This window comes from Setaria viridis, chromosome 9, assembly GCF_005286985.2.
Source record: "Setaria viridis chromosome 9, Setaria_viridis_v4.0, whole genome shotgun sequence".
In the NCBI taxonomy this organism is placed as follows: domain Eukaryota; kingdom Viridiplantae; phylum Streptophyta; class Magnoliopsida; order Poales; family Poaceae; genus Setaria; species Setaria viridis.
In genome coordinates, this window is record NC_048271.2 from 22,417,048 (window position 1) to 22,444,744 (window position 27,697).

General features: G+C 44.4%; 3 protein-coding genes across 6 annotated transcripts; 2 read left to right on the forward strand and 1 right to left on the reverse strand.

Annotated features, from left to right (window-relative positions):
• The first annotated feature begins 2,486 nt into the window (after nt 1–2,486).
• LOC117838395 (pyridoxine/pyridoxamine 5'-phosphate oxidase 1, chloroplastic) lies at nt 2,487–10,265 on the forward strand. 3 transcript variants are annotated; one of them, XM_034718403.2, is made up of 13 exons: nt 2,487–2,999; nt 3,097–3,135; nt 3,984–4,151; nt 4,241–4,346; nt 4,971–5,131; nt 5,236–5,478; nt 5,576–5,664; nt 5,772–5,822; nt 5,907–5,997; nt 6,671–6,775; nt 6,892–6,962; nt 9,063–9,158; nt 9,763–10,265. In XM_034718403.2, the coding sequence occupies exons 1-13, from the start codon at nt 2,502–2,504 to the stop codon at nt 9,827–9,829; spliced, it is 1,785 nt and encodes a 594-aa protein (XP_034574294.1). In that variant the 5' UTR covers nt 2,487–2,501; the 3' UTR covers nt 9,830–10,265. The 3 variants fall into 3 exon arrangements, with proteins under 3 accessions (XP_034574294.1, XP_034574296.1, XP_034574295.1); XM_034718405.2 differs by lacking the exons at nt 9,063–9,158; nt 9,763–10,265 and adding an exon at nt 7,439–9,000; XM_034718404.2 differs by lacking the exons at nt 9,063–9,158; nt 9,763–10,265 and adding an exon at nt 7,485–9,000.
• Nucleotides 10,266–12,682: 2,417 nt separating this feature from the next.
• On the forward strand, nt 12,683–17,131 carry LOC117838343 (ras-related protein Rab11D). The gene is made up of 2 exons (XM_034718338.2): nt 12,683–13,115; nt 16,444–17,131. The coding sequence occupies exons 1-2, from the start codon at nt 12,901–12,903 to the stop codon at nt 16,880–16,882; spliced, it is 654 nt and encodes a 217-aa protein (XP_034574229.1). The 5' UTR covers nt 12,683–12,900; the 3' UTR covers nt 16,883–17,131.
• An 8,050-nt stretch (nt 17,132–25,181) lies between these two features.
• LOC117840930 (homeobox-leucine zipper protein HOX8) lies at nt 25,182–27,181 on the reverse strand. Of its 2 annotated transcripts, none has more exons than XM_034721480.2 (3): nt 26,917–27,181; nt 26,202–26,620; nt 25,182–26,108 (listed from the first exon to the last, which is right to left on the reverse strand). In XM_034721480.2, the coding sequence occupies exons 1-3, from the start codon at nt 26,975–26,977 to the stop codon at nt 25,692–25,694; spliced, it is 897 nt and encodes a 298-aa protein (XP_034577371.1). In that variant the 5' UTR covers nt 26,978–27,181; the 3' UTR covers nt 25,182–25,691. The 2 variants fall into 2 exon arrangements, with proteins under 2 accessions (XP_034577371.1, XP_034577370.1); XM_034721479.2 differs by having other exon boundaries at nt 26,202–26,623; nt 26,917–27,175.
• Between the last annotated feature and the right edge of the window lie 516 nt (nt 27,182–27,697).

Genomic DNA, 27,697 nt, shown 5'->3' on the forward strand with positions numbered 1-27,697 from the left:
TGTAGACTTTTGTCCTTGTTGTTGCAAGTTCATTCATCAGGATGCTGACGGATGGGCTGTTGCCGAGCCCGACGCTTGATCACTTGTTGATCTCAGATTTCACACTGTGGGCTAAGCGTGGAGTTCTCGTTGCTCTTGTATCATAGTTGTCGATCTTTAATTTATGTCAGACTTTTATTTCAGTTTTAGTTGAACTCATGAACTATTTATGTATTTGAACTCGGTTTGTAAAACTCAATTGTGCACTCTGTGTTGTATCTTAATCATGCAAAGACTGTAATGTTTGTACTATCTGCACTCACCTTCGCGTGAGACTACTTGTGGGTTTCGGTCAGTTTATTGGTTTGATGTGAACTGTCAAGTTAAACGGTAAAATTAATGTACCCGATGTGTTCATATGACGGTCACTAGTTTAACGGGACGGTTCTGCCGAACTAACTTTTTTAAATTCTTTCTAAAGTTGCACAGATTGACAACTATCCGTGGTTTTTGTTTCGATTTCGTGATTGCTTGACGGTCACTAGTTTAACGGGACGGTTCTGCCGAACTAACTTTTTTAAATTCTTTCTAAAGTTGCACAGATTGACAACTATCCGTGGTTTTTGTTTCGATTTCGTAATTGCTTCAAATGGTCATGTGCCCATACACGTCTGCTAAAATAAATCAATATATAAGATATGATCACACCAGATATACAAAACCAACGCTTTTCCATTCCTATATGAATAAGCTTATTTCTCACAAAAGAAAAGAAGAGAAAAACATCCGAATGTTCTGATAGATAGATCACCATCTAAAGATTGCACCGTATTCTCATTATGTGTTTTCTTCGTTCATCCGTTTTCTTTTTTTATCCTTTTCGCTTCGGTCCCTGCTAGCTTCAGTAATGCACTCCCTTATCTTAGAGGGTGTTTAGATACCCTTGCTAAACTTTAGCACCTGTCACATCGGATGTTTGGATACTAATTAGAAGTATTAAATATAGACTAATTACAAAACTAATTGCACAAATGGAGTCTAATTCGCAAGACGAATCTATTAAGCCTAATTAGTCCATGATTTGATAATGTGGTGCTACAGTAACCATTTGCTAATGATGGATTAATTAGCCTTAATAGATTCGTCTCGCGAATTAGACTCCATCTATGCAATTAGTTTTGTAATTAGCTCATGTTTAGTCCTCCTAATTAGCATCCGAACAACCGATGTGATCCTGCTAAAGTTTAGCACCTCGTATCCAAACACCCCCTTAAATCCATAAGCCTGTGATTACCACTCCCTCTGCCTTGGAGGTGGAGCAACATGTATTTTCTTTGGATTGAGGGTCAACAAGCTAATCAAAAGTGGAGTGGAGCTCAATTTAATTTTTTTCGAGTTTAATTTGACGACTAAGCCGCTATTTTTAATCTCGTGTGATTTAGGCTAGACAAAGGGAGAAAGCATGAAGGTCCCATTTAAATAAGATTGTAGATTTTGAAAATCTAGATTTTGTATGGATTTTCATAATGGTGTTGTTTGGCTCTAGATTTCAAAATCTGATTATATGGTTGCTTGTTTGATAGATGTCTTTTATGCCCATGCTACTCAATAGAGTGGATAAATGGTAGATTGGGTAATTATCTAGAAGGGTGATGGGCAAAAAGGTAAATTATGCACGTAGAATATGGTAGAAGCAACCCTTGAGCAGCTTATGAGATTCTCAGAATTCGAAATTTTGGTTTCTAGAATCTAGGCCAAAAGCTGTCACGTTTGGAGGCATCACAGATTCCAAATTTTGGATTTTGAAAATCTGACGTGCTCGGTTAAGTTAGGGTGTGGTAGCTTTTGTACTGAAGACGAATGATTGGATCGTCAAGGCAGGATATATCGTCGGTGGATGGAAATGCGGCCCGCAGCAAAAAAAGAGGTTATAGATAGGAAAAAACTTACATATGGTCTGCTTTAGTTTCCCTGCTTATTTTTAGCACCCATCACATCGAATGTTTAGATACTAATTAGAAGTATTAAATGTAGACTATTTACAAAACTCATTATATAAGTGGAGGCTAAACGGCGAGACGAATCTATTAAGCCTAATTAGTCCATAATTTGACAATGTGTTGCTATAGTAAATATTTGCTAATGATGGATTAATTAGGCTTAATAGATTCGTCTCGCCGTTTAGCCTCCACTTATGTAATGGGTTTTGTAAATAGTCTACGTTTAATACTCCTAATTAGTATCTAAACATTCGATATGGCACGTGCTAAAAATAAGCAAAAGTAACCAAACGCCCATAGCCTATAGTTTTAAACGGTACGATCCTCCTGTAAATATTAAATTATACACGGTTCATTTGGTATATTTTTAAAACAGGCACCAATCGAAGCACTAACCAAATTCGTATGGACGAGCCAAAAATTGGCGATGCGCGCGTTGGCACTAAACCAAACGCGCCCCGCTGACATCCAAATCCGCACGGGGGCTCAGCGCGTGCACCCCTCGTGTTCCGTTCGTTGCACATGAACCAGCTGTCTAGCAGTATCGCCGTGCCATGCGCCCATGCCCCACAGAACACAGTACACGCCACGTTACCGCTCGCCACACCAGTTGCCCCGCGCCAGTCGGCCGGCGGAGGCTCGCAGTCCAGGATGCTGGCCGTCGCATCCAGAGCCCGCGACAAATCGGCCACCACCATCCTCTCCCTTGCTATGCCATTCCTCCCCACCACCACCGCCTCCGCCACCGCCACCGCCACCAACCCCCGTCCTCTCGTCCCCTCCTCTCATCGCTGCAAAACCCCTACCCCCCACCTCCGTCCCCCGCCTCCCGTCCGCCGCCTCCCCATCCTCCCTGCCGCCCCCTTCCTCCCCCTCCCGCCGAGGCGAGGCATGGCGTCGCTGGCGGCCTCGGCAGCCGCGGCCGCATCGGCGGAGGTGACACACCTCACGCAGCGCGACGCGGCGGAGATCGACGAGCAGCTCATGGGCCCGCTCGGGTTCAGCGTCGACCAGCTCATGGTAAGGGGATTCCACCCCCACTCCCCTGTTGCTGTTCGTTCGGTTATCGTGGTGGGAGGCGGATTGGTGCTGATCGTCTGATTGGTTGTGTTTCCAGGAGCTCGCTGGGTTGAGTGTCGCGGAGGCCGTTGCGGAGGTAAGGCGTCGGCCACTGCGTGCTGCTCCCCAACTGAATTTGCCATGCCTTTTCCCCTTTTAATGTGTCTGGGTTTCAACATCTCGGGTGATTTGGCGGATCAACCAAAAATTTCCATGTCCCTGCATCATTGTTGATGGTAGTGATGGTCAACCATGAGGTTTACTTCTGGGAAATCAGGATTCCGCACACAATATCCATATGTTGTCACTTGTTGGTAATCTACTGCCTGAACTTGATCGGGGTAGACTGGTAGTTATGTTAGGGGCTTGGTACTATCAAGGGCCCTATGGTGGATTGTATTGGCGATGTTTCCATGGTTGATGTGTGCTACTCAGCAATAACTGCTTCATACAAAATACTCAAGATCGAAATTATGGGGATTGAAGTTTAGTTGTAACCTTTTACTCTGGTTGAATAAGATTAAAAGTAAAGTAGCATTTCCTATTAATTGATTCGAGATGTTTCCAACATTGGTGTTCTGCAGTGGTAAAGGCACCATGGGTGGTACCTGCAGGCCAGGGATGAATCCCTGGCAACTGCAATTTGGTGTCCAAAGAGCGCTTGGGTTTGCCCCTTTTTTACAAAAAGATGTCTTATCTATGATGCTATTTAAAAAGTGGATAGACAACTCATGGCTGCCTTAGTAGTTGTGAACTTCCACTAAATACAGTCAAACTTAGGAGCTAACAATGTTCCATACAATGTGAACACTGTACACTGTTGCATCGTCGAGCTAGCATTTCTGTGCCTGCATATGTTAGTTTTTTTAGTTTTTCTTCTGAAACCAAACCTTTTTCAAGGTTTCTGCCTGCACACTTTTCTGAAATAGTTCATCATCAACACAGGTTTACAAGTTGAGTGAACATACAAGGGTCCTTATTATATGTGGTCCAGGAAATAATGGCGGCGATGGTCTGGTAGCTGCTCGTCATCTTTATCACTTTGGGTATAGGCCCTCTGTTTGCTACCCAAAGCGTACGCCCAAACCTCTGTATTCCGGTCTAGTTACTCAGGTAAACTATCATGCCTCCCTCATTTTCTTGGGATACCGTATGGTTCCTCATTTTCCAATATAATTTGGACCACTTTTGTGTTTTTTAAGCTTGAGTCACTGTCGATCCCATTCATAACTGCTGAGGACCTACCTGATGACTTATCAAGGGAGTTTGATATTATCATTGACGCAATGTTTGGTTTCTCGTTCCATGGTATATTTTCCTTTTAACCTTCCTTGCTTGTCTAGTTTGTATTCACTGATTTTAGTGTGAAGCTTGTGCCAGAGATTAATTGTTTCCCTGCTCGCTACCTGCACTTACTCCTTGTGAAGATTCTATGTAATATGATTTGTCAAATAGGGATATAAATTCTCAATCAAACTGCAGTTTTGTTGTGAAATTGAAAATTAGCATGACAAAGAAGTTGATGTGGCTATGTACTAGAGTTGTGGACTGTCAAAATGGTAGTTAATCTTTCAGCTAAAACAAGAATGTTGCTCAAAAGGAAAATGCAGTTACTGACTATGTCCAATTCTGAGTGAACTCGTTAGTAACCCCATTTTTAGGTAAACAGGCTGGATTCTTGTTCTTTATCATATAAGTTTTTTGGACTGGGTAATACAGAATAGTTTAGAGTGCAACTGCAGGCCTGGTTTATTGAGGAATTTCATCAAACCAAGAACAGGTTGTTAATTAAGAAAATGCTGTCAGTGCCATCATTTTGAGTTGAATCATACTGATCTCAAAAGAATATGCAATTGTATTCCTGACATGCATCAATTGTGTTTTTCACTATTTTTACTTAAGTTTTGTCATTTTCTGTGGAAATCTTTACAGGAACACCCAGACCACCCTTTGATGATCTTATCCAAAGGCTTGTTTCATTGGCTGTTGTTGGAAATTCAGATAAAAGACCAGCAATAGTTTCTATCGATGTCCCTTCTGGATGGCATGTTGAAGAGGGAGATGTCGATGGAGGGATTAAACCTGATATGCTGGTTAGCATCCTATTTAGAAGCTTCTAGATTAGAATCCATCTATAAACATAAGGTATACTTACCAAAATCGAAAGTTCATCTTTAAGTAATTGCATTGTGTCTAGGTGTCGCTGACTGCACCGAAGCTCTGTGCGAAAAAGTTCACTGGCCCACACCATTTTCTTGGGGGTAGGTTTATTCCCCCACCTATTTTGAACAAATATGGACTCCAGCTTCCTCCATACCCTGGCACATCGATGTGTGTGAGAATTGGAAAAGCTCCATCTGTTGACATTTCATCTCTCAGGGAGAACTATATTTCCCCGGAACTTCTTGAGAGTCAAGTGATGCCTGATCCATTTGATCAGGTATGGTTGATTGGAAGAAACTTTGGAAATATTCATCCTTTTTCTTTGAACAACCTTTTATTGTTAATGAATGTTTCTTTCATATATGTATATGTAGTTCCGGAAATGGTTTGATGAAGCAGTCACGGCTGGCCTGCGTGAGCCCAATGCTATGGCTTTAACGACTGTCAATAAGGAGGGGAAACCGTATGGCTATTTGTTCTTTTAACGTATTTCTTCCAGCTAAGCTGGTTACTTCTTGTTGTACCAGAAATTCAAAATGATAATTGTTTGTTCGGTTATCCTGTTTGCAGTTCTTCAAGAATGGTTCTTTTAAAGGGAGTTGATAAGCAGGGATTTGTTTGGTATGTGACTGAAACATTGTTGTCCGAGTGAGATTCTATAGAACTTTTCTAGACATGCTTTGATGGTTATGGTTTCTTCTACAGGTACACAAATTATGGTGGCCGGAAGGCGCATGACTTGTCTGAAAATCCTAACGCAGCACTCCTATTCTACTGGAATGAGATGAACCGTCAGGTGAAATTTACCAATTCGTACAGTACTTTCAAAGGATGGTTTCTATCGTCTGCAGTATCACATAGAGCTGGCAAGGGTAAAACCCTAATTAGTATAACAGAGCAAAATTTAACACATTAATGCTTGTGCAACAGATTATGTTACTCCTTTTCAAAATCTTTAATAATGTGTGGTGTTGAAAGTGTCAAGTAAGGTCTCATTACCATTTATCATAGAATAATCTTATTACTCCTAATAGGTCGGTTCATTCAGAGTCTACTCCAGCTAGTGCAGCATCTTATAACATTAGTACATATAAGGTGATGGAAGTAACTTATCACTGTTTGTGATGTTCTTCTCATCCTCTAGCTATAAATAAGATGTAATACACTATGTTGTAAATCCACTACAAAAATGTGGGGTTTGGCAAATAATATATCCCAGGGTATATACCAGTGTCCCTAAATTGCGTACTTTTATAAGAATATCATTTTGTGTAAATTTTGCCTTTTTGACCCATTCCATAGTTATTCACAACTAGATTTTGTAACTCTTAACTATTGACTGGGTCCTGATAGCAATGATGCATCCAATAATATCTGTTTGTGAAGGGACATGGAATGAGCCATGTTGCAAAACTGGGCCTATAGAAATGTATATGGCAGGCTCTAATTGGCTGACATGTGGGATGTAGGTAAGAGTTGAAGGGTCAGTTGAGAAGGTTCCAGAAGAAGAATCAGAGAAATATTTCCACAGTCGCCCACGAGGAAGTCAGCTTGGTGCCATAGTCAGTAAGCAGGTACTGTGCTAGTTTGGGATTGCAAGCTTAAACTTACTGTTGCCACATGTTTGCTTAAAAGATGAAATGAAAGTCGATATTCTGAGAAGAAGAATCATATTAATGCTATTCAACAGAGTACTGTCATTGCTGGAAGGGAGGTCCTTCAACAGGCGTACAAGGAATTGGAACAAAAATATTCTGATGGGTGAGTTTAATGTGTCAATAGCATCCATATATAGTATCCATTGCACGAATTTTCTCTTTATTTTTTTTCTTTCTTGCCATGAAAATTCCATTTTGAGCTGTTTTATTTGCTCACAATTCATTTGCTATTATAGTATTGTCACATTAATACAGTATTTAGGTGTCATGGTAGTGGTAACACAAATATTGTATCACTTTCAAACTTAGAAGGCTATGAGCAACCTACTATTATTAAAACTGCTTTAACAAGTAGCAGCCATCATACTCAAGTTCTGATGTTAGTTAGCATGAACTGATAAAAAAACCATTACCATAAAATAACTCAACAGTAAAATGTCTGTACCTTCCTAGCCATGTCCTTTGTTGATCAACAAGTATGCAGTATGCACCACAATAATCCTCCTGCATTGCAGCTGTTGAACATTGTTGTTTACTCTCTTTTCAACTTTCCAAGGGAATAATCCTCCTGCATTGCAGCTGCCGAACATTGTTGTTTACTCTCTTTTCAACTTTCCAAGGATAGGAGGGAGAAGGATTTTCTTGAATTGTTCCTGCAGAACTGTGCCATGTGGATTTTTGACTAGATCGCAACATCACCAGAGACACTATTGCCACATACTAGTGCTGTAATCGGCATATATTAGCATCAGAGAAAATCGAATATGCTAATAGATGCCATGGAAGCTATTTTCTTAATAAGACAAGTTATGGAGCGGTATAGGGAGAAGAAGAAGGAGCTACACATGGTTTTCATTGACTTGGAGAAGGCGTATGACAAAATACCAAGGAATGCTATGTTGTGGGCTTTGGACAAACATAAAGTCCCAACGAAGCACGTTGGACTTATTAAGGACATGTACAACAATGTTGTAACTAGAGTCCGAACAAGTGATGGTGACATAGATGACTTTAAGATTAGAATAGGACTGCATGAAGGGTTTGCTTTGAGCCCCTATCTATTTGCCTTGGTGATGGATGAGGTAACAGGGGATATTCAAGGGGATATCGCTTGGTGTATGCTCTTCGCGGATGTAGTGCTAGTTGATGAAAGTCGAGCAGGAGTAAATAGGAAACTGGAGTTGTGGCAGGAGACCCTAGAGTCAAAAGGTTTTAGACTCAGCAGAACTAAAACTGAAAATATGAGATGTGACTTTGGCACTACTACACATGAGAAGAGAGATGTCAGTTTGGAAAGCCAAGTAGTGCCCAGGAAGGATACATTTCGATATTTGGGATCAATGCTACAACGAGATGGGGATATTGATGAGGATGTTAGTCATAGAATTAAAGTGGGGTGGATGAAGTGGCGCCAAGCATCAGGAATTTTATATGACAAGAGGGTACCATTGAAGCTAGAAGTCAAGGTTTATGGGACGGCGGTGTAGAATGTTGGCCTAAAAAGGACGACATGTCTAGCAGATAAGTGTTGCGGAAATGCGTATGTTGCATTGGATTTGTGGTCATATGAGAAGGGATCGAGTTCAGAATGAGGATATACATGATAGGTAAGGGGTAGCACCAATTGAAGAAAAGCTTATCCAACACCGGCTGAGATGGTTTGGACATGTCCAACGAAGGCCTCCAGAAGCACCGGTGCGTAGTGGAACCCTAAGGCGTGACAGTAATATGAAGTAATGTGAAGAGAGGCAGAGGAAGACCAAAATTGACATGGGAAGAGGCAATAAAAGGAGATTTGAAGGGATGGAATATACCCAAAGATTTAGCCCTAGATAGGAGTGCTTGGAAACAGCTATTCATGTGCCCGAACCCCGATTTGTGGCTCTTGTTGGGTTTCAACTCTAGCCTACCCCAACTTGCTTGGGACTGAAAGGCTATGTTGTTGTTGAACCCTGATTTGTGGCTCTCGTTGGGTTTCAACTCTAGCCTACCCCAACTTGCTTGGGACTGAAAGGTTATGTTGTTGTTGTTGTTGTTGTTGTTGTTGATGATGATGATTACAGCACTTGGCACCTCAGTCAAAGCTACTAAAATTTGCAAACATTTTAATTACCTTAGCAATGGAATCCTGGAATTGGCTATCTTCTCTGAAGCTTAAATATTAATCCTTTGTTAATCCCTTGGCTGTGTTATGTAACTGCAGTAGCTTGATCCCGAAGCCTGAATACTGGGGTGGCTACAGATTGACACCAACACTTTTTGAGTTCTGGCAAGGCCAACAGTCTCGGTTGCATGACCGGTATGTTCCGTACATCCTTTATTCCATTATCCTTTTTTTTAATGGAAAAAGTTCAAATTACTCTCCTTAAGTATAACCAAAGTCTGGATAACCTCCTGAAGTATTTCTTAAGTATTTCTTGGTTCAGTTTACCCCCTAAACTATGCAAATTGGTTCAATTTACCCTTTTAACACAATTTGTCTTTTTGTTTCTCCATGCACAAGTGGAGTTTTAATTTCAAATTTTGCAAGCATGTTAAAAAATATATCATGAATTTTTCATCACTATTTTGATAGGGTAGGATATTTAATAATAAATTTATCATTGAGATACAAAATTATATAAAATCTAATGATGAAAAATTCATAAAATATTTTTTTAATATAGATTATGATGTCCACTACCACCCTGCAAAGTCTCTAATCAAAATTCAACTTGTATATGGAGAAATAAAATTGACAAATAAAATAGTATAGGATAGTGGGTAAATTGAACCAAAACATAGTTTAGGGGGTTATCTGGACTTTCGCTATAATTTGAACTTTTTCCTTTTAATCTGAAATCTGCACGCCACTGAACAGGGCAGCGCATATGTTTTTAATGTGTGATATCTTATATAAACAGGCTACAATACTCACAGCGAGAAGTAGATGGGAGTACAGCGTGGCACATTGAGAGGTTGTCCCCTTGACTATTAACGTGCAAGCACTTTGGTTATAGGGTTCATCTTATCACCAGCACTCAAATCTTCTCCAGCTGCAAGATGTGCGAATTGCCCCATGATGTCAGCATCGCGATTAGGTCCCGTGTTTGAGTGCCAGAAGCTCCATTGTGTGCGTATACCCCTTCTCACGTGTCAGCATTGGGATTAGGTTCCGTGCTTATACGTGGGTGAACTGAATCAATAGATGTGCTTTGCAAAGTCATCAGATTTCTTTCTTTCTTTAACCCCTTCCATTTTTCTTCGGTAAATGGTACTCATCCAGCCAGTTATGTAAACCGGACTGACCGCTGGCTCAATTGTGTCGTGATACATTGATACTGCCGAAATAATGCTCGTGAGGATGGCCTGTCAGCCTTGAGCTGATGATTGATGAATAAAGCTGGCGTCATGGGCTTGTGCTTAACATCCATCGCTGCAGTGTGGTGATATTGTGCTTAATCAGCACCATGCATGCTTGCTTGCAGCCTGGCTATGCAAATTATTAGTACTTACTCCATGGCAGCGCATTGAAGCCGCCCGCGTGTTTTATCCCTGCTGGCAGGACCGCAAGGTCACCTTGTGGAAGAACCACTGGATTCTTCGTAACAGGACAACATCATTCCAAAGAACTGAATTCTGCGGGGAAAAAGTTCATATGAAGCCTTTAGGAATGAATAAGTAAACTGCTAGAATTCCTATGCAATAGGAATTCCATTTGTTGCACATGAGGTTTAGAAGTTTTAATCGTGTACTTCTGTTTTTTTTGCGTTTTTGTATTCCTATGTTCTAAATAAATAATCCATAAGTAATGATTGTGTTTGAAACTTGAAATAAAGGAATAAAAATAAAAATAATAGAAGTCGAAATTCCAGTGTAATAGCGGTTACATTGGGCGGCTTAAATTTCTACAATCTTCTCACGCTTCAAAGGTATCTTTCGAAAAAAATTTCCCTGTTTATAGTTTATCTAGGATTTGACGAGCCAAGGCACACCCGTCTACTTCCTCCCTAAATAACTATCATTTTCGTTTCCTGAGAAATAATTTTGACTAAATATGTATAAAAAAATATTAGTATTTATAATACAAAATTAATATCATTAGATAGATATTTGAATCTAGTTTTTTAATAAATTTATTTGAAGATACAAATGGTGCACGTATTTTCTACAAATACAGACAAACTTGAGGCACGGAAATAAAAAAACGACAGTTATTTAGTTATTTAGGGATGGAGGGAGTAGTTTTTTTTTAATTTTCCAATACTCACCAGGAGAGGCCCAACACTGCTTTGAGCGTGTTCAAAGGCAAATGGTACCATAGATTTTTCACAAATGCCCGAGCTAAACTATGACAAAATAGAACTGTGTCTGTGGACAGTCATACATAACTGGACGGTGAGAGAGCCCACGTGAAAAATAAAGGAGAATATCGTTTGTTTTAGAGAGTAAAATACACTCTTACCACTGCCAAGTGCCAAGGAAGATCGTGTAGACTGGAGAACGAAAAGGAAATTGACCGTTGGCGTGGGGGGCTACCCGAAGTCCATCCGTCTAAACAGCCGGTAAAAGTAAAAGAGATTCCGATTTCAGGGGCAGAATATATCGGGGCAGGAGAAATGGGATTCGGCGCTGGGCAGCGTCGGCGCACGCGGCGAGCTTGGGGTCGACTACAGTGGTACTTCCGCCATTTCGTCACAGGTAAATATCACCTACTTCCTCCGTCCCAAATTACTATTCGTTTTGACTTTTCTAGATATATAATTTTTCTATAAATTTAGATGTATGTATGTTTAAAACGAATAATAATTTAGAATGGATGTAGTATCATAATCACTTCCATCAACACAATAGCTTTTGAAAACACTCGACTTTCCTTTTTGAAAAAAAACTCAGCTAACTTGCAACGAATAAATAAGGACTTACTAATTTGACAAAATTTGCAATAGAATGAAAAGATTTGCCCATCTTCGATACATTTCAGTGATATATCTTAGTATGACATTATCCTTGTAAGATTTGCTCAAAATGTAACATGAAAAGTGTCGTGGCCATAGGGTAAGGTTTACAAAATAAGCTAAACGGTTCCATATTGAACATGAATGCGAGATGTTACCGCGTGAGGGGCATGGCTTGACTGAATACCTCTTACATTCACGTACGAATTAATGTTTTAAGTGAGGTCGTCCAACTGTTTTTGTTGTTTTTCAAGAAAGCACTAGCTTAAATAAAACACAAACAAACAAATAGAAGTACGTTTGAATTGGAAAAGAAGAATCGATCTATCTATATCCTGCCGCTGCCGTTGTGAGTCAGGTCGAATTGCGTTAATCCAGACCAGATCAAAGTCCGATGACCGGCCGGAGGAGGAAAATAAGATAATGCTACATAACAGACGTCCGAAATTTTAAGATGACTCGATATATGTTCAATAGTAAAATATCGATGTTACAATTATTGTTTCCGCATGTTTCACAGTGAATATTGCACGAAACATAGTTGCAGCGGAAATTTTCTACCTCAGAGTCGAACGACTTAGTTATTTTTTCACATTTTTTAATGTTGTAATTATAGATTTTCAATATTACATATATTTTGTTCTGATATTGTAACGGAACATGCGAAGAGAAAATTCTCTTCGAGGTCCATGCGGTAGCAGTGTCGGAAAAAAACCCCGTGCTCCCGTTCCGTTCCGTTGGCCACCGAAGTCGACACGCCGCGGAGCCACGGACACAGGAAGGACGGAACAGGGAAGGGGCAACATCGTCATTGCACACCAGATGGCCCCACCAAGATCACCGCGCTGCAAGGCACCACCATCGCCTACCAAACCAAACCCAGCCCGGGCGCAGAGGCCGACAGAGCAGTGTCCACCGTCGCGTCTCCCCCGCGTCCTCCTCCGTCTCATCTCAAATCAAAAAAATCCAAACCAAACGCCCCCACGCGCACTCCGCCGCCTCACTCCTCCCTCCGAGCCTCCGCCGACCGCCGCCTTCGTGCGCGCGCGCGAGCGAGCCAGCGAGCCAGCGAGCCAGCGACCCCAGGAAGCGAGGAAGGAGGCCATGGCGGGGGGCGCGGACAAGGTGGACTACGTCTTCAAGGTGGTGCTCATCGGCGACTCCGCGGTCGGCAAGTCGCAGATCCTGGCCCGCTTCGCCCGCAACGAGTTCAGCCTCGACTCCAAGGCCACCATCGGGGTCGAGTTCCAGACGCGGACGCTCGTCATCGACCACAAATCCGTCAAGGCGCAGATCTGGGACACCGCCGGGCAGGAGAGGCAAGTCCCTTCTCTTCCTGCGTTTTCCCGCCGCTTCGATCACGGGGGGGTGATGTCACTACCGTAGGAAAAAAAACCCCAAAGGGTTTAGGTGGTGTGATGCCGAGCAGTGAGCTAGCGAAAAGCGCTTATAGTCATTTTAAGCTTTAGTGCTCACTATTTCGCATTTTCGGGCATCCAGATCGGTGCATTGTTCGTATGATTTAGATGCGGCGTGCGCGAATTAGTTGTCAAGGATTTCTGGTACACCATTGGTGCACGAAAGGTGGTTAGTAGAATTGTAGATCTCTGCACCCCCAGGTGGTTGAGGAACTCAGCTCAGCTTGCCTTACCTTTCACCCTACTCAAGGAAATGGAACACAGAGCATCCTGTGACACTGACCCTGGATCTGCAAGGCATTAGGTATCAACCCGTGGTTTATGGTATCAGCCTGCTAAAAGTGTGTTTCGGTGGGTGAGTGGGTAGTTAGATGCAGCGGTGTGAACTTACCTGATACAGTATAAGTGTAGAGCCTTTGCCAGATACTAAAACTCCTAGGTGTGGTGTCGATATGTGACATGGTGGGAAATGGCGAATGGAACTAGTATTTACTCTTTTTTGACACCTGACATGCCACATGGATTTCTTGGTGCACCTATGGCCTCAGCATCGGCCTGATTTTTTAATGTGTTCTGGTAATCAACAGATGCAACAATCAGCACTATGAATTTATTTGAAATCATGGTGTCATGGCCTCACGGCTAGGATATGTGATACTATTTACTAAAAGTACCGGAGTGCTTTTGTTCCATGCGGTGTCAAATTCATCATGTTGTGCATGGGGTTTCTCATTTGTCCCATGCAGGGTGGGGTAAATGGCACCACATCATGAAGAGAATCGTCACTTGCATGCTGTTCTGTGCTCATGCTATAATAGAAACGCAGGATTTACAGCTTGTACTTTTCCAGTTGCCGTCTACATAAGATTCATATATAGAACCATATCCCTTGAGACCATTCAGAAACAATATTAGAACTATGATGAAAAAATATTCATAAAGTAGTCTACTCTTTTGAAGGACATTAGTTTTACATACGACTAGTGAACTGATGCAATAAGTTCATTTACAGCTTAGCATATTTATTTCCAAGAAAAATGTCAAATGAATTTCATTGGTGAACCTGCCTATTTCCTAACAAGCATGCAACAGTTAGGTATGTTTTTGAATTTCATTGGTGCACCTAGCTATTTCCTAACAAGCATGCAACATTTAGGTATGTTTTGCTTTGATGATGCCATTTTATATGTTAATGACTTTTAAGAGTTGTGGCTTTGTGGGCAGTGATCATAGTTGCAAATTTGACTGATTAAAGGAGTGAACATGGGAAGGTCATGTCAGTTATCTTTGTGAACTATTAGGTTTCCAGTATGGGACTACATATTGCAATAATTTGTTACACTTCTGATTATTGTTAATTTTAAATTCTTTCATACAACTAGCATATTTTGAGTTCTGAGACATTGATTCATTATACTGTTTGGGTATGACTCGATCCAGTCATTTAATATACTCATTTGTGTAAGGTATTTGATAATGTTTCTATTTATAGCCAGCATCTATTGATCCACTTTGCAACCTCTTAAAAATTGTGGGCATGATTGATTCATTGGGATGCCTTGGGGCCTGTCTGTGTTGCTAAACCAGGTCAGCGTGGACTTGGTTCTATGCTTGCAGGGTGGTGTGTTTGGTTTGCGTGGTCCGTGTGAGCCAAGTTGGGTTGGACGGTATTTGGTTGAGTGGGTAAAGGACAGATGGTCACGGACTGCAACTCATTTCATGCTCACATGTGCCTCAGACTGCAGCCCCTCAGCATGGCTGGAGAGCGAAGTCCAAACTCCACGTTCCCATCAAGTCTGGCTCCTGTGGGAATCTTGCACTGCTCAGGCCTGGCTGTAAGGTCTGGCTTGGCAACCAAACATGACTGTCCTGCACCAATTGGGCTTGGCCAGGGGTTGGGCCACCGTGTACCCAACCAGTTATGCCCTGTATGAATTGTGTTAAGCTATGCTCACATAACTTATGAATGTGGTTTTGACTTTTCCCCTCTTTGCTCTGTAGACTATCTAAACTAGAGTTATTTATAATAAATCTCATAGAATTATCCAAACCTAGGTTCAGTGAATCAAACTCTTGAACCTATTTTGAACTTGGGAGGCAGCAAAAAAAGCTTGCTTAGCTGATAAAATTTGCAAACTCTTGATGTTGAAAATAACCTTACAGTTATTCATTTTTTTTCTCGAACAACACAACACAGGAGAGCTGCTTGTCATTTCATTAAGAATAGGAAAAGTATACATGAGGGAGAGAGAGATAGAGGCAAATGCCCCCTCCCAAACACACCCAAATTTAAACATGATGTGATTCGTTCATAACTCATTAATAACTATTTAATGACAAAGTCTCTCCTGTCATGTTGCTGGTTCATTAATTGCTACTTTGCTACAATGCTCATGGGGTGGCCAAAATGCGCTTATACTTGTGGAAGAACAATATTGTTTGTCCCGTGGATGATCTAAGACTTTGATATATTTTCTTTTTAAAGCTTGTTATTTGTTGTTGGGTTGGATGTTGTACTAGCATGCAGTAATTGCAGATATATGTTGGTCTTACTTACACTACCGACACTAATAATGATCCCAATTTGAAATAGGCATTCCAGTGGTTGGACCGGTTTCTAGCAAATTTAATAAGATTTTTCTCTTGCAATAAAGTCATATGGTTATTTAGTTTAATTTTGGTGCATGTTTTCTTGTCTGTAGATTGATATTTTTACCTCTTGCCAGAAATTGGGCAGTTCCTTTTGGTTATTTCCCATTGTTTGTACACATTAAATATCATGTCCTTCTACTTCATCATTCATGTTTATTCAACCACTGAACCGAGAAGTGTGTGCATATATGTATTCACATGCAAAGTTTCTAACATGTGGATTCGGTTTCTCTAATAGAGGACAGATACTTGCAACAATTTGTTAAAATCGTTTCGAAGCACTCCTATTGCACCTATTCTCTATATGCTGCTGTTGCTGTTTTTCCCATCACTTGCATTTCTCACTTTGTACTTATAGATGTGATGCACCATAGGTCGCTTACTGCTAATCCCATGCGTTGGATATCCTGCATATTTAGAGAACCTTCTTATCTGTACTCACGGCTGTCGCCCAGAGAGAGAGTTCCAATTGAGACATCATGTCATGACACTTAAAACTTCATCTGAAACATCATATCTTTGTTTTACCACCTAACAACTTGGCAACTTCTCATGCTGGTTATCTCAACTACTGCAGGTACCGAGCTGTCACAAGCGCGTACTACAGAGGTGCTTTGGGAGCTCTGCTAGTATATGATATCACCAAACGCCAGAGCTTCGACCACATTCCTCGTTGGTTGGAAGAGCTCCGTGGGCATGCTGACAAGAACATTGTCATCATGCTGGTCGGAAACAAGAGCGACCTCGAGGAGGAGCGTGCCGTGAGCACTGAGGATGCAAAGGAGTTTGCAGAGAAGGAAAACCTCTTCTTCCTGGAGACCTCTGCGCTGCAGGCCACCAACGTGGAGAATGCATTCCAGACCGTCTTGACAGAGATCTTCAAGATCCACAGCAAGAAGAACATGGCGGCGGACCCGAAGGCCAATGGTGCTGCCCCGTCCCTGGCAGGGAAGAAGGTCCTTGTCCCAGGCCCGGCCCAGGAGATCCCTAAGAGCAAATGCTGCAGTTCCATGTGATATCTTGCCTGGGTCGGGTTTGTGTGCGTCGAAAATATTCATGTGATGTTTCTGGATGTACATCTAGACTGGAATAGGCCTAGGTTTGAATTACTGGTTATTTTGATGTGCGGATTGAAGGGGTCGATATCATAGTTTAGATTTGTCACCGTCTCCATGGTGACACGAGGATAGGGAGCGAGGAGAAGAGCACTATTTGCATAGACTTGTGGAATTAATTACAAATAGCAATGTATGCCGATTGTTTAATGTCGTCTTGAAGCCCTTGTGTACCGAGATAGACTAGTCATACGCATCGTATCGACCTGCATGTATGATACTGTTACGATGCGCATGGACCTTCGGCTCATGCGGGTAAGTGCCAAGAAATTGTGGAACTGTAATGCTATTTGCCCATTTCTTTCGGGCAAACATGGTTCTTTTGAACTATTGAGTCGAGATAAGCAGGATAAGTTCAATAACATATTCAGCATGTTTCTATGTGACTTATCGAGAAATGTAGCGTAAGTGCGTAAGACTTATTGGCTGCACATGATTAAGAGTTGTGTTCTTTTGTTTCATCTAGTTCATGGGTTTGTGTCGGGGCTGGGCTTCTAACAATGACTATGGGATATTCACCACTTCATCATCAGCTGCCTATTATCCTTTCGAATAAGCTAATTGGGAACTTAAACCATCTCCGGCAGATTGCTCATATCCCATTATCAAAATAGTTTCTCTCCCTCTCCACTAGTCACTTTTGCATTTTTGATAATCACCGTTGTAGCATACTACCAAAAATCAATCCCCAATACACCCCTAGCATATAGGACCCACAAGTCAGAGTTTTTTCTTTCCTCCCTCACCCCTCCCTTTTCCTTCCGCGACCCCCGCACCTCTCCTCCCTTCTCTCCTGGCGGTGCGTCCTTCTCGATGGTGGCGCTCGCCTAGCTGGAGCGCCGGTCGCACCCCTTTCCCCCGCGCCAGCCGTGCACGACCCCCTTCTCTCCCGCGCATGGGCAGGTGGCGGCATTCGCGCCCTTCTCCTCGCGGAGACACCCCTCCCGTGTGGCGGGGCTCGCTCCTCTTCCCTGAACCGGAGGTAGGCTCTCTCTCTGGTGTGCAGGGATGGCCGCGATTCCTTGACACGACAGCGTTGTGACCGAGCAATAGCACGCGAGCGGAGCAGACATGTCCGTCGTGCCAAAGCCAACAGTTGATAGGGGGGAAGTGTGGAGAGGGCTGCTTCTCACCTACATCAAGGGGAGAGGAGGTGAGTTTTTGGTAATTGCCAAAAAGATTTTGGTATCGGGGAAGAGATTGGTAGTCTGTTGGAGCTCTCTCATCTCCAAAACCTTTTAAACCGTAGGTTTTTGATATTGGGTGGATATGAGCAATTTGCTGGAGATGCTCTTAAGACCTTCAGGCTCCAGCTTTGGAGTATGGGGACAAAGGGGCTCCTATCGGACAAAGGAGTCTTGGCTTAGAGGCCCATCAGGGCCATCCGCCGTCCATGCCTCTTCTCCCCAGCACGCCGGCCCATCCGCTGCCCCTGCCTCCTTCTTCCTAACCCGTCACCACTCCCTCCCCCTCGTCCTCCGCCCTGGCCGGTGGCTAGCTCGCCGCCGCACCACCCACCTTCAATGTTCACCTAAATGTTAAACGGTAGTTGTCCGATCACCCTCAAGTAGCAAGTAGGGTGTGTACACGGGTTACATGTTTTGTAAGATTGTAATAAAATTCATACTTATGCAAATGAAAATTAGAAATTTTGATATTTCATCATCCAAATATGAAGCTTAAAAGTCAAATTAACTAAAGATCTAATCATAAGCTGGGTGTTACTGGTTGACATTTCTCAAATCAAATAAAAAATGCCACATTGATTCACATTAGTTGTAATTCATACTTTCATATCACCTAAACGTTATTTAATATAATCTACTTACCGTGTAAAATTGTATAATCATCATTTCATGTACACCGTTTAGATGTGTGGGATCGTTTTTTACCTTGTAAATGGTTGAACCGTGTAACCACCGTTTAGACCCTAGGCTGCACGGTAGGTCATCGAGTAACATTTACACGTGTAAACGTCGTGTATCCGGGCACTGCCCACCTCCGACCTTCAACTCCATCCTTCCTAATCGGGCCATCTTTGCCCCTGTCGCCAACCACAGGCTACCGGAGATCCAGCCCAGCCCTGCCGTCGATGTGCTAAAGTTTACTTAAACCTGGCTAATAATTGTTTCGTCCTGGCTCCGTCCCTCTGCATACCTATGCTTTTAAACCCCTCTATCTCACTTCTGTCCACTTGCCGGCCATAGCCCACACCCAATTGTAAAACGAACAATATGTAGCACCAAATTACACGTAAAGTGCACAATAAAAGTAACAATGCACATAGATGGATTATTCATTCAGTTTTTCTAATCTTGTTCCTTTTCCTTTTTTAAACCCAATCGTTCTTGTAGAACTTCTCTCCCTTGGTGGCATATTTCTTTTTTCACCGATACCTCCGGTTTGTGTGGTTGAAGGGGAACATGGAACATGCCACCCTACTTGCTACCCAGCCTCTTAGCTGCCTCACATGCCACGAATCTTCCAAAGCTCAATAATGACCACATTAACAAAATCACGAATTATTTTCTTAAGACATCTTTGATCTCTCGAGATTGAGTTTACTAAAACCCACCATAAACAAGAGGGAATGTGGCCACTTTCCAGTTACCACTTACTACCACTCTGTCAGAATAATTTGTGCGTGTCAAGAATATTAGATCCACCATTGACACGGCCCATCCTGGCGTGCAAGGAAAATGGGGCCAAGCTGTACATACACAGCGGGCCCACCGACGGGCCCTGCAGGATGAACGGCCGAGATGTGCCAATCTGTCGCTCGGATGGCTCGGAGAGTCAACAAGTGTCCGCCGCCGTACTCTGCTGGCCATGTGCTGCCGTCCTCCGCCGCGCCGCTACCATCCAAAAACGACGGCGGCGAGCGAGCACGCCCAACTAGCTGTGGATAAAGGAGTAGGGCACCTCGCTGGGTCATGGAGGTGGGCCACCCCTGGCCTAGCTGTTTGCACACCATGCCCATGTGTTCCGGACAATGTTCACCTTTTACTAAGCTACATGAAATGGCTCACTGCCTTGGATAGTTTTGCAACGTTGGCTGCTCCATTTAGTTCAGCAAATATGTTCCTTTCCTTAACCAAATCTTGTTTACATACAGACATATTATTTCCTAGCTTGAATGCCCATCTCCAAACTGAAACTTTGTCAACTAATATTCGCAATTATGATAATTTGTAAAACTTCGCACAAATCTATGCATATCATTTTTTTCACCCATGTTATATATGTACTATAACACAAAACCTTTTGGCTACTTTTTTCTCAAAATAGAATCGAATACGATGTTCAAAAAAGGGATATGGCATCGGTATTATAGAAAAATAGAAAAAATAAACTATCTAATAAACAACACCTCGATATCAGTCAGGAATCGATGACTCTTAGCTAAAGCACCAAACCATAGCACAACGCGATACACAGAAATGACCAATTGATATTTCGCTAGCTAGTGATGTATTTGATGCTCCCTTGAATTTATTGATCAGTGTGGAGTGTATTTTAGAACAAAAAAGTCTCCAAACAGAGATTTTTCATCTTTGATTCTTCAAACATTAATGAGTTGGATGCAACTTTTGTACACTAAAATAGATAGTTGTTGGTCATAATTAGTAAAGTTTGACTATTTTGAAATTAAAATACACTTTGAATTGATGGATGGAGGAAGTACATTAGCTATAAAACAAATTCTATTTAAGGTGTGGGGTTACTTAAGGGAACCACCTATGGAAACCAAATTATTGCAGGCGGTTCCTTTGCCTGTGGAAATATATTTTCAAAGAGATTTGTTTACACCTATGAAAATATATCTATAATATATCTATTTTCATAGACCTTGGCTTATGTACAGGTGGATAGCAAAACACATTTGGAAATGGGTTACATCCACCGGTAGAAATGGTTTTTGTAGTAGTGATGGTTTGGGGTTGGACCTCTTGTTCTCTTGGATCTTGCCATGTGGGTGGTATGGTTTGGCCAAGAAGAGAAAACCAGAACTTACTACTGGTAATTATTGTAGGTGAAATACAGGAAAATTCTTAAATGATTGGAAGAGCTTACAAGTGTTTTTATTCTCACTTCCACTTTTTTAATCATTTCATATTCATTTTACAGCTATCATTTCATATCATTTAGGGTGTGTTTGGTTGAGCTGTGGCTTTTAAAAAAGTAGCTGTGAGCTGTGCGCTGTGGGATGTGGAAAAGCCATTTGGTGGAACAGCTGTGGCTTTTGGAAAACACTAATAAGCGGACCCCACATGTCATTCATAGTCCACCCACTCAGCCCTCTCCCTCTCTCACTGATGAGAGGACCCCACACGTCAGCCCTTCTTCTTCGATGGGGACAGCGTCAAGCTCGCCGCAGTCAGGGAAGGGGGCTCGCCGGGGCTTGAGGAGGAGGTCACGCCGCCGGGACCGGGACAGGGGCCGCGCCCGCCCCAACCTCTGGGGGCTCGAGGACCCGCCACTCGGGAGCAAGCCGGCCGAAGACTCGTATTGGAGCTGCCGGCGTTGACCTCCTCAGGAGCGCCAGGAGGAGCCCGCCCCCGCGCCTACCGGTTGCCGCTACCCCTTCCCTGAGCTCATGCTCGCCGCCCAGGAGCTAAAGGAGAAGAGGGGCTACCGCCGCCCCTTCCCTATGCTCGTGCTCGTCGGGGGCTTGAGGACCCGCCGCTTGGAGCTGCTGGAGGGGAGGGCTCCACCGGCGAGCCCGAGGTAGTAGAGGGGCGTCGTTCGTTGAGGCAGTAGAGGGGCACCAACCGCCGAGGTTGAAGAGGGGTGCCAGCCAGAGGAGAGCTCCTGGCGCCGGCAAGGGGGGTGCGGCAGCCCACCAGTCGGGGTTCCCTGCTGCACCTTGTGCCCGGAGGAGAAGAGGGGCCGACCAGGGGCTGTCGGGGAGTCACGAGGAGGGGTCACCGGGGATCCGCGGGAAAGGGCAGCCGACCAAGTGGGAAGGGGTGGCTGGCTAGGCGGGGAGGTGCCGCCGGGGAGCCGCGGGGAGGGGCACTGAGGAGCCGTGGGGAGGGGTCGCCAGGGATCCGTGGGGAGGGGCTGCCGGGGAGCCGCGGGGAGGGGCCACCCTAGCGTCGCCTTCGGCGTGCTGTCACACGAGGACGGGAGGATGTCGCGAGTGGGAGAAGAGGGGGTTGCGGGTGGGAGACGGAGGAAAAAAAAGAAACGAATCGGTACAATATAATCAGTGGTAGGTGGGTAAATTTCATGAAATCTCCAATCCACAGCCGGCCACAACACCTAGTTGGCTGCTGTGGAAAATGAACTACATGGAATCTGCTTTCTTGAAAGTACTAGGAGGAAGTTGTCCCTTTGGTTGGCTTTTAGCTTTTTTGAAGCCACATCACCTGAAAAGCTAAACCAAAGGACCCTTAACTTGTTTCCCCCAAAATACAAGAAAAACTGTACAGCGACAGCCGGTAAATGAGATTTTTCCTCCTTACTTTCATTTTTAAAATGTCAACAATTTGAAGTTAAATAGTCAAGACTGAAGATAACCAAGGATATACTCACCTTTGATCGATCAATGCAGTTGCCATATTTCTAGAGTAAAATGCATGTATGGCTATTATAACTGTTAGAGTGTTTTATTTTGACCATTGTACTTTGAAAAGTGTAAATCATAGCTACTAAACTCACATGAATATGACGATATAGTTATTGGCTCATTAATCATACGTATTTGCATAATGTGGAGTAGATTGGATTATTATTGATGGCTCATGTTCTAGCATGGACAAATCATAGCATAGTCAATTTGAAAAAATTGTACTTACGAATGCTTTCAATTACTTTGGAGATCTAATTGTTACGTAGAGCTTAACTTGCTAATTTTGGTGGTCTCGCTAATTTTATCCTGCAGCTCGAGCTCGACTCCTGCTGGTGATGAAGCTCCCTAAGCTTGAGCTCGGCCCCAATGGTGGTCCTCCCTGTTGCTGCTGCTCAACCATTGTCCATGGATGAGGAAAAATGAAGGAGAAAACCATATATAGGAGATGGACTGGAGCACCGAATGGGCCATTGTATTAGTGGCCATTTTTTTTAGAAATAGGAATACATCCGGCCTCTACAATGAACACACACAGCTAAGTTGTTACAAATTCTTCAGCTCAATAGCTGATCACTAAAAGAATAAATAAAAGGAGGAAGAGTATTCAAAGCCTCAATTGCTCTGCTTGTTAAACGGACGGTCTCACTTATGTCCTCACGTCACGTTAATAAATTGCAGCCAGTATATTCCACCAAAGGTAACCTCAAAGCAACGTAGGAAAATCACCCACGAGCAGCCGAGCAAGAACAGAGAATGTTGAAACACCAGATGGATCTTCACGACAACGCCTTCACGAAGAACATGACGCCAATAGCGCCATCATCATTGGCTCGAGTATTGGGCTGGGTTTATATTCGAAGAATCGAAACATGAACATACGGGGAAGTGCAAACAGGTCGCTTCTAAGAAGGTAGTGGCACCCACAGGGCGTCACCAACAAGCTTTCACCCTGACTTCCACCACGCTATGCCAGCAACAGCCTAAGCAAAAAGTACGAAAGGTACATCACCGAGCTGATGATGATGGTGCCGAGCACACCCGCAACTGTAGGCCATCATTATCGAGAGCCATCCGCCCCACCGTACTAGGACAGGAGCCGATCGTCGCAAGACCTAGATGCCCGTGTCATGTTATGGCTGACACCGTGCTGAGTTCCATGCTGCCACCCTGTCGCACATCTAATGATATTCGACTGGAAGAGTGTTGGTTGCGGGATCCGAACATAAAATTGCTCGAACCCACACATTGGCAGAACATCATATCCTCGTGTAGATCAGAAGGAGACACTGGTTCCGATCTCGAATATACCGTATTAGATCGCCGGAGGCTTATGATAAAGAGGAGCGCTGCAAATTCACGGCAGCAGCTGAACTCGGCGACGAAGTAGAGAGTCTCGCCGCCGTAGCTCCATGGTGACATCACAACCACAGATCGCGCGCCTTGCGCGGTCGGCCCATCTGTCGCTACACCGACTACCTCCGCCGCCGCCGCATCCCGCGCGGCGTCTGCAACCGCCGGCGCGCCTCCGCGTCCAATTGTCCTCTGCGCGCATTGCCACATCCGGGCGCCGTCTCTCAGATCCGGCTGCAGGCGCCGTCTCTCAGATCCGGCTGCAGAGCCCACGAGACGCGGCCACCAGCCCAGAGCAGCAGCTAGCGGCCGTCCACCCGAAGGGATTCCCCCGCATGGATTTGCCACTCTGGCAGCAGGATGCCGGATCCAGCGGAGGAGCGGCGGATCGAGCCGCCGGCGCACACCATGGAGCACACGCACGCAGAGACAGGGTTGAGAAAAGCAATGCCCCGCTGCTGCCTTCCTCAAGCCTGTTCAGGCTTCTGGCAAGGCTCTCCGGCGGCAGCAAGACCGCGGGGGTGGGGGAAGGGGCTCCACCCGTGTCGATCAGGCACTTATAGATACATAGACAAAGCCAAGGGGATGTCATATCTCCATGCGGTCTGAGTTGTTTTTGTCAATATGTATCAGCACAGCGTACACAAAAGAGTAGCATAGACGACGCTTCTGATCTCCTCGCAGATGACACTTCAAATAAACTAGATCGCTCCCGCACACACTCCACATCACATTCAAGCACAAGTGATGTCAAGATCACCAAATTAAACGACGACGTCGTCGCTCATGCACATATGAAATTGCGGGCAGATATGCTGGATCCATTGGCTCAGCTCATTGTGCGCATCCCTTTCCAAGATGCGTCTAGAAGAGGGGCCGGCCGGGCCCCACAGCCGGTATCTTATACTAGTAGGCATGTCGCCGTTGCATTTGCTGGTCTTCACCGGAGCATTACAATATTGCGTGGAGGGTCGCATCAAGGCGAGCACATTCTCCTCCTCCCCTTCTGATCAGCGATCACCAATCAGCCAGAAGGACCTTTGGTTTCTTTTGCGCGCCATGGTTAAACAAGTCCACCCGTCGCTGTCGAGCTTGCATCACTAGCTTTACTTTGCTGCACTTCCATTGTTGCCTAAAGAAGCACATCCTATGCTGAAAATCTAGGCACACATACGGCATGCCAAAAGTTTTACCAGCGATATGATAGAGTTAAAACACAATGCAAGGCAGTAAGGGGCTAGACTTTCCTATCCTCTCGCTTGTTTTTACCCGTGATATCCATGATCTGCCTCTATTTATATATGTACTTATAAAGCAAATGATTTACAACAGCTAGGCTTTAACTTGTAACCTAGCTACTAGAAGACCAAGTACTGCCTACCTCCAACTCCAAAGCCTTCAGTTTACCTTTGCACCCCCATCAAGCATTTCCTTAATAATCCTGTCTCAGTCTCCTTAATCCTCTTTCTCTTCCCTTCTGTGTTCCTACATGTGGCCATCTCTCTCTGACATGCATGTGACACAAGCATATGTATACTTGTCAACAATATATGAGAGAGAGTGATGCCTAAGAATTAACCCAGGACAGGGGGGTAACTGTAAACCAAGAGCAATATAGAATAACCTATCCCTCCTTCCATGGTCTGTGTTCCCCAGCCCCCAGCTTGTAAAAACTATAGAAATTGACTCTACCTAGTTACCCCCCATGCATGCATGTACAGCGCCATATTTTTACAAGAATGGTGGACACCAAGTCTCCAGCCAGCCAACAACAACAGCTCACCTCTACCAACCCTCACCGCCGTACCAGCTGCCGAGGCCGGCGGCGCCCTGCTCCTCGGCGGCGAAGAAACCGTCAGCTGCGGTGGCGCTAAGGAAGCCGTCCGCTTCCTGGTCCAAATGCGAGCCCCCATGGTACAAGGAAGGAAACGAGGAGCTCAGCGAGGTCGAGGAGGCCAAGAAGGAGGTAAAACCCGTGAAGCTTGGGTGGGCTTGGTGGTGGTGGTGCTGGTGGTCGAACGCCGCGCCGGAGTACGGCGACGCCTCCTCGTTGAACACGGCGCTCGAGTCGCTGTCCGTCGACCCGTCCTTGTACACGGCGCCGGCGGCCGCCGCCGTCCCCGCCGCGACCGGCAGCAGCTCCTCCGCCGACTCCAGCTTCACTTCCATCTGCTTCTCCACCTTGCTCCTCAGCTCCCTTATCTGGACATGGACACGTATGGCTTCTTGCTCAGTCAATTGATCGATCTAAACGGCAACAAGGGTGGAGAGGGATCGGGGCTCCGTCGTCCGTACCTCGGCGGCGAGGGCGTCCTTGTCGCGGCGGAGGGCGTCGCATTCGGCCCGGAGCGCGTCGTGGCGAGCGCGGAGGGTGGTGAAGTCGCGCTCGATCTGCTTGGTCTTCCAGCGCGCGCGGCGGTTCTGGAACCAGACGGCGACCTGTCGCGGGTGGAGGCTGAGGTCGCGCGCGATGCGGGCCTTGCGCTCCGGGTCAAGCTTGTTGTCCACCTCGAAGCTCCGCTCCAGCGCCCGCACCTGATCCGCCGCCAGGCGCCTCTTCTTCTCGCCGAGGCCGCCGCGGGACCCCGCGAGCTCGTCGTCCTCCTCCTCCTCCTCGTCGTACGCCCCGGCCTCCACGTCGTCGCGCTCAGCCGCGGCCGCGCCGCAATCGCCGCCGTCCACTCCGTGCCGCTGCTCCATGTACCTGCAGCTGTCTTCTGCAAGCAAGAAAGATGCAGAGTAGATTAATGGCCATGTTGTGTTATAGTACTGCGCTAAAATCTTCGTGTAGCCTGTTGTTAATTTGCTGTCTGTCACCCTGACACTAACACATATATACTCTTCCATATTCTTCAAAATGTATACTAATTATACACTCAAGATATTAGAGCGAGCAAAATGTAGAATTGATGAGCAAGCGCAAATCATTTGCCATACTTTTGTTGTATTTCTCATATTTGCATGCAATTGAAGAATGAATGTAGAGTGAAGTTGGGAACTTGTTGTGTACCTTGTTGATCTGTGGTTGCTTGGCAGACCATCGAGGATCCTCTGCTGGTGGGCCTCTTCATGTTCTTAAGAGAGAAATGAAGCGGCAGAGAGATGGATCTCGCTGTAGGAGAGGCAGAATAGAAGGACGCTGCACTTGCTGAGCTAGAGAGGATGGGCAGGAGAGCCTGGATCTACAAGTAAACAAGCTGGCACTATAGAGGGAGGGAGAGAGGTGGGCAGGGAAAACAAACTGCTGATGCAAGAGGCCAAGGAGATGTATAAATAAAAGCAGCGGTTGGGTTGGGCATGTGGGTGGTGTAGAGATGGCATGTGGCAGAGATATTTGATGCCTAATATGTTATCTTTGACAGGTAAGGGTTTCCTAGTTTATAAGTTTCTCTCTAATTGCCTTAGAATTGACTGATGTAATTATAATGTATAAAGAGCCATGAAATCCTTAATTTTGTCATACAATTCTATGGGAGTCTCTTATAAAATGGGGACAAAAATATAAAACATAAACTTTACAAAACTTCTTGTGTGAGTAGGGACAATTTTTGTGTACAGTCCTACATTGCACCATTGTGATTTATTATGCGTTTATATGTCACAAATCCATTATGATTTGCACAACTATAGGATCATTCCTTTGCAATACATTTGCAAATAAAATTTACCAAGCTATTTTGTGAATGTATTATTGCTGAAATACACGATGTAATCTTTAATAATGGCTCTTTGGTATAATCAAATAAACCCTTGGATTATTCAGCGACCGCCATCCTACTGGAAAACTTTGG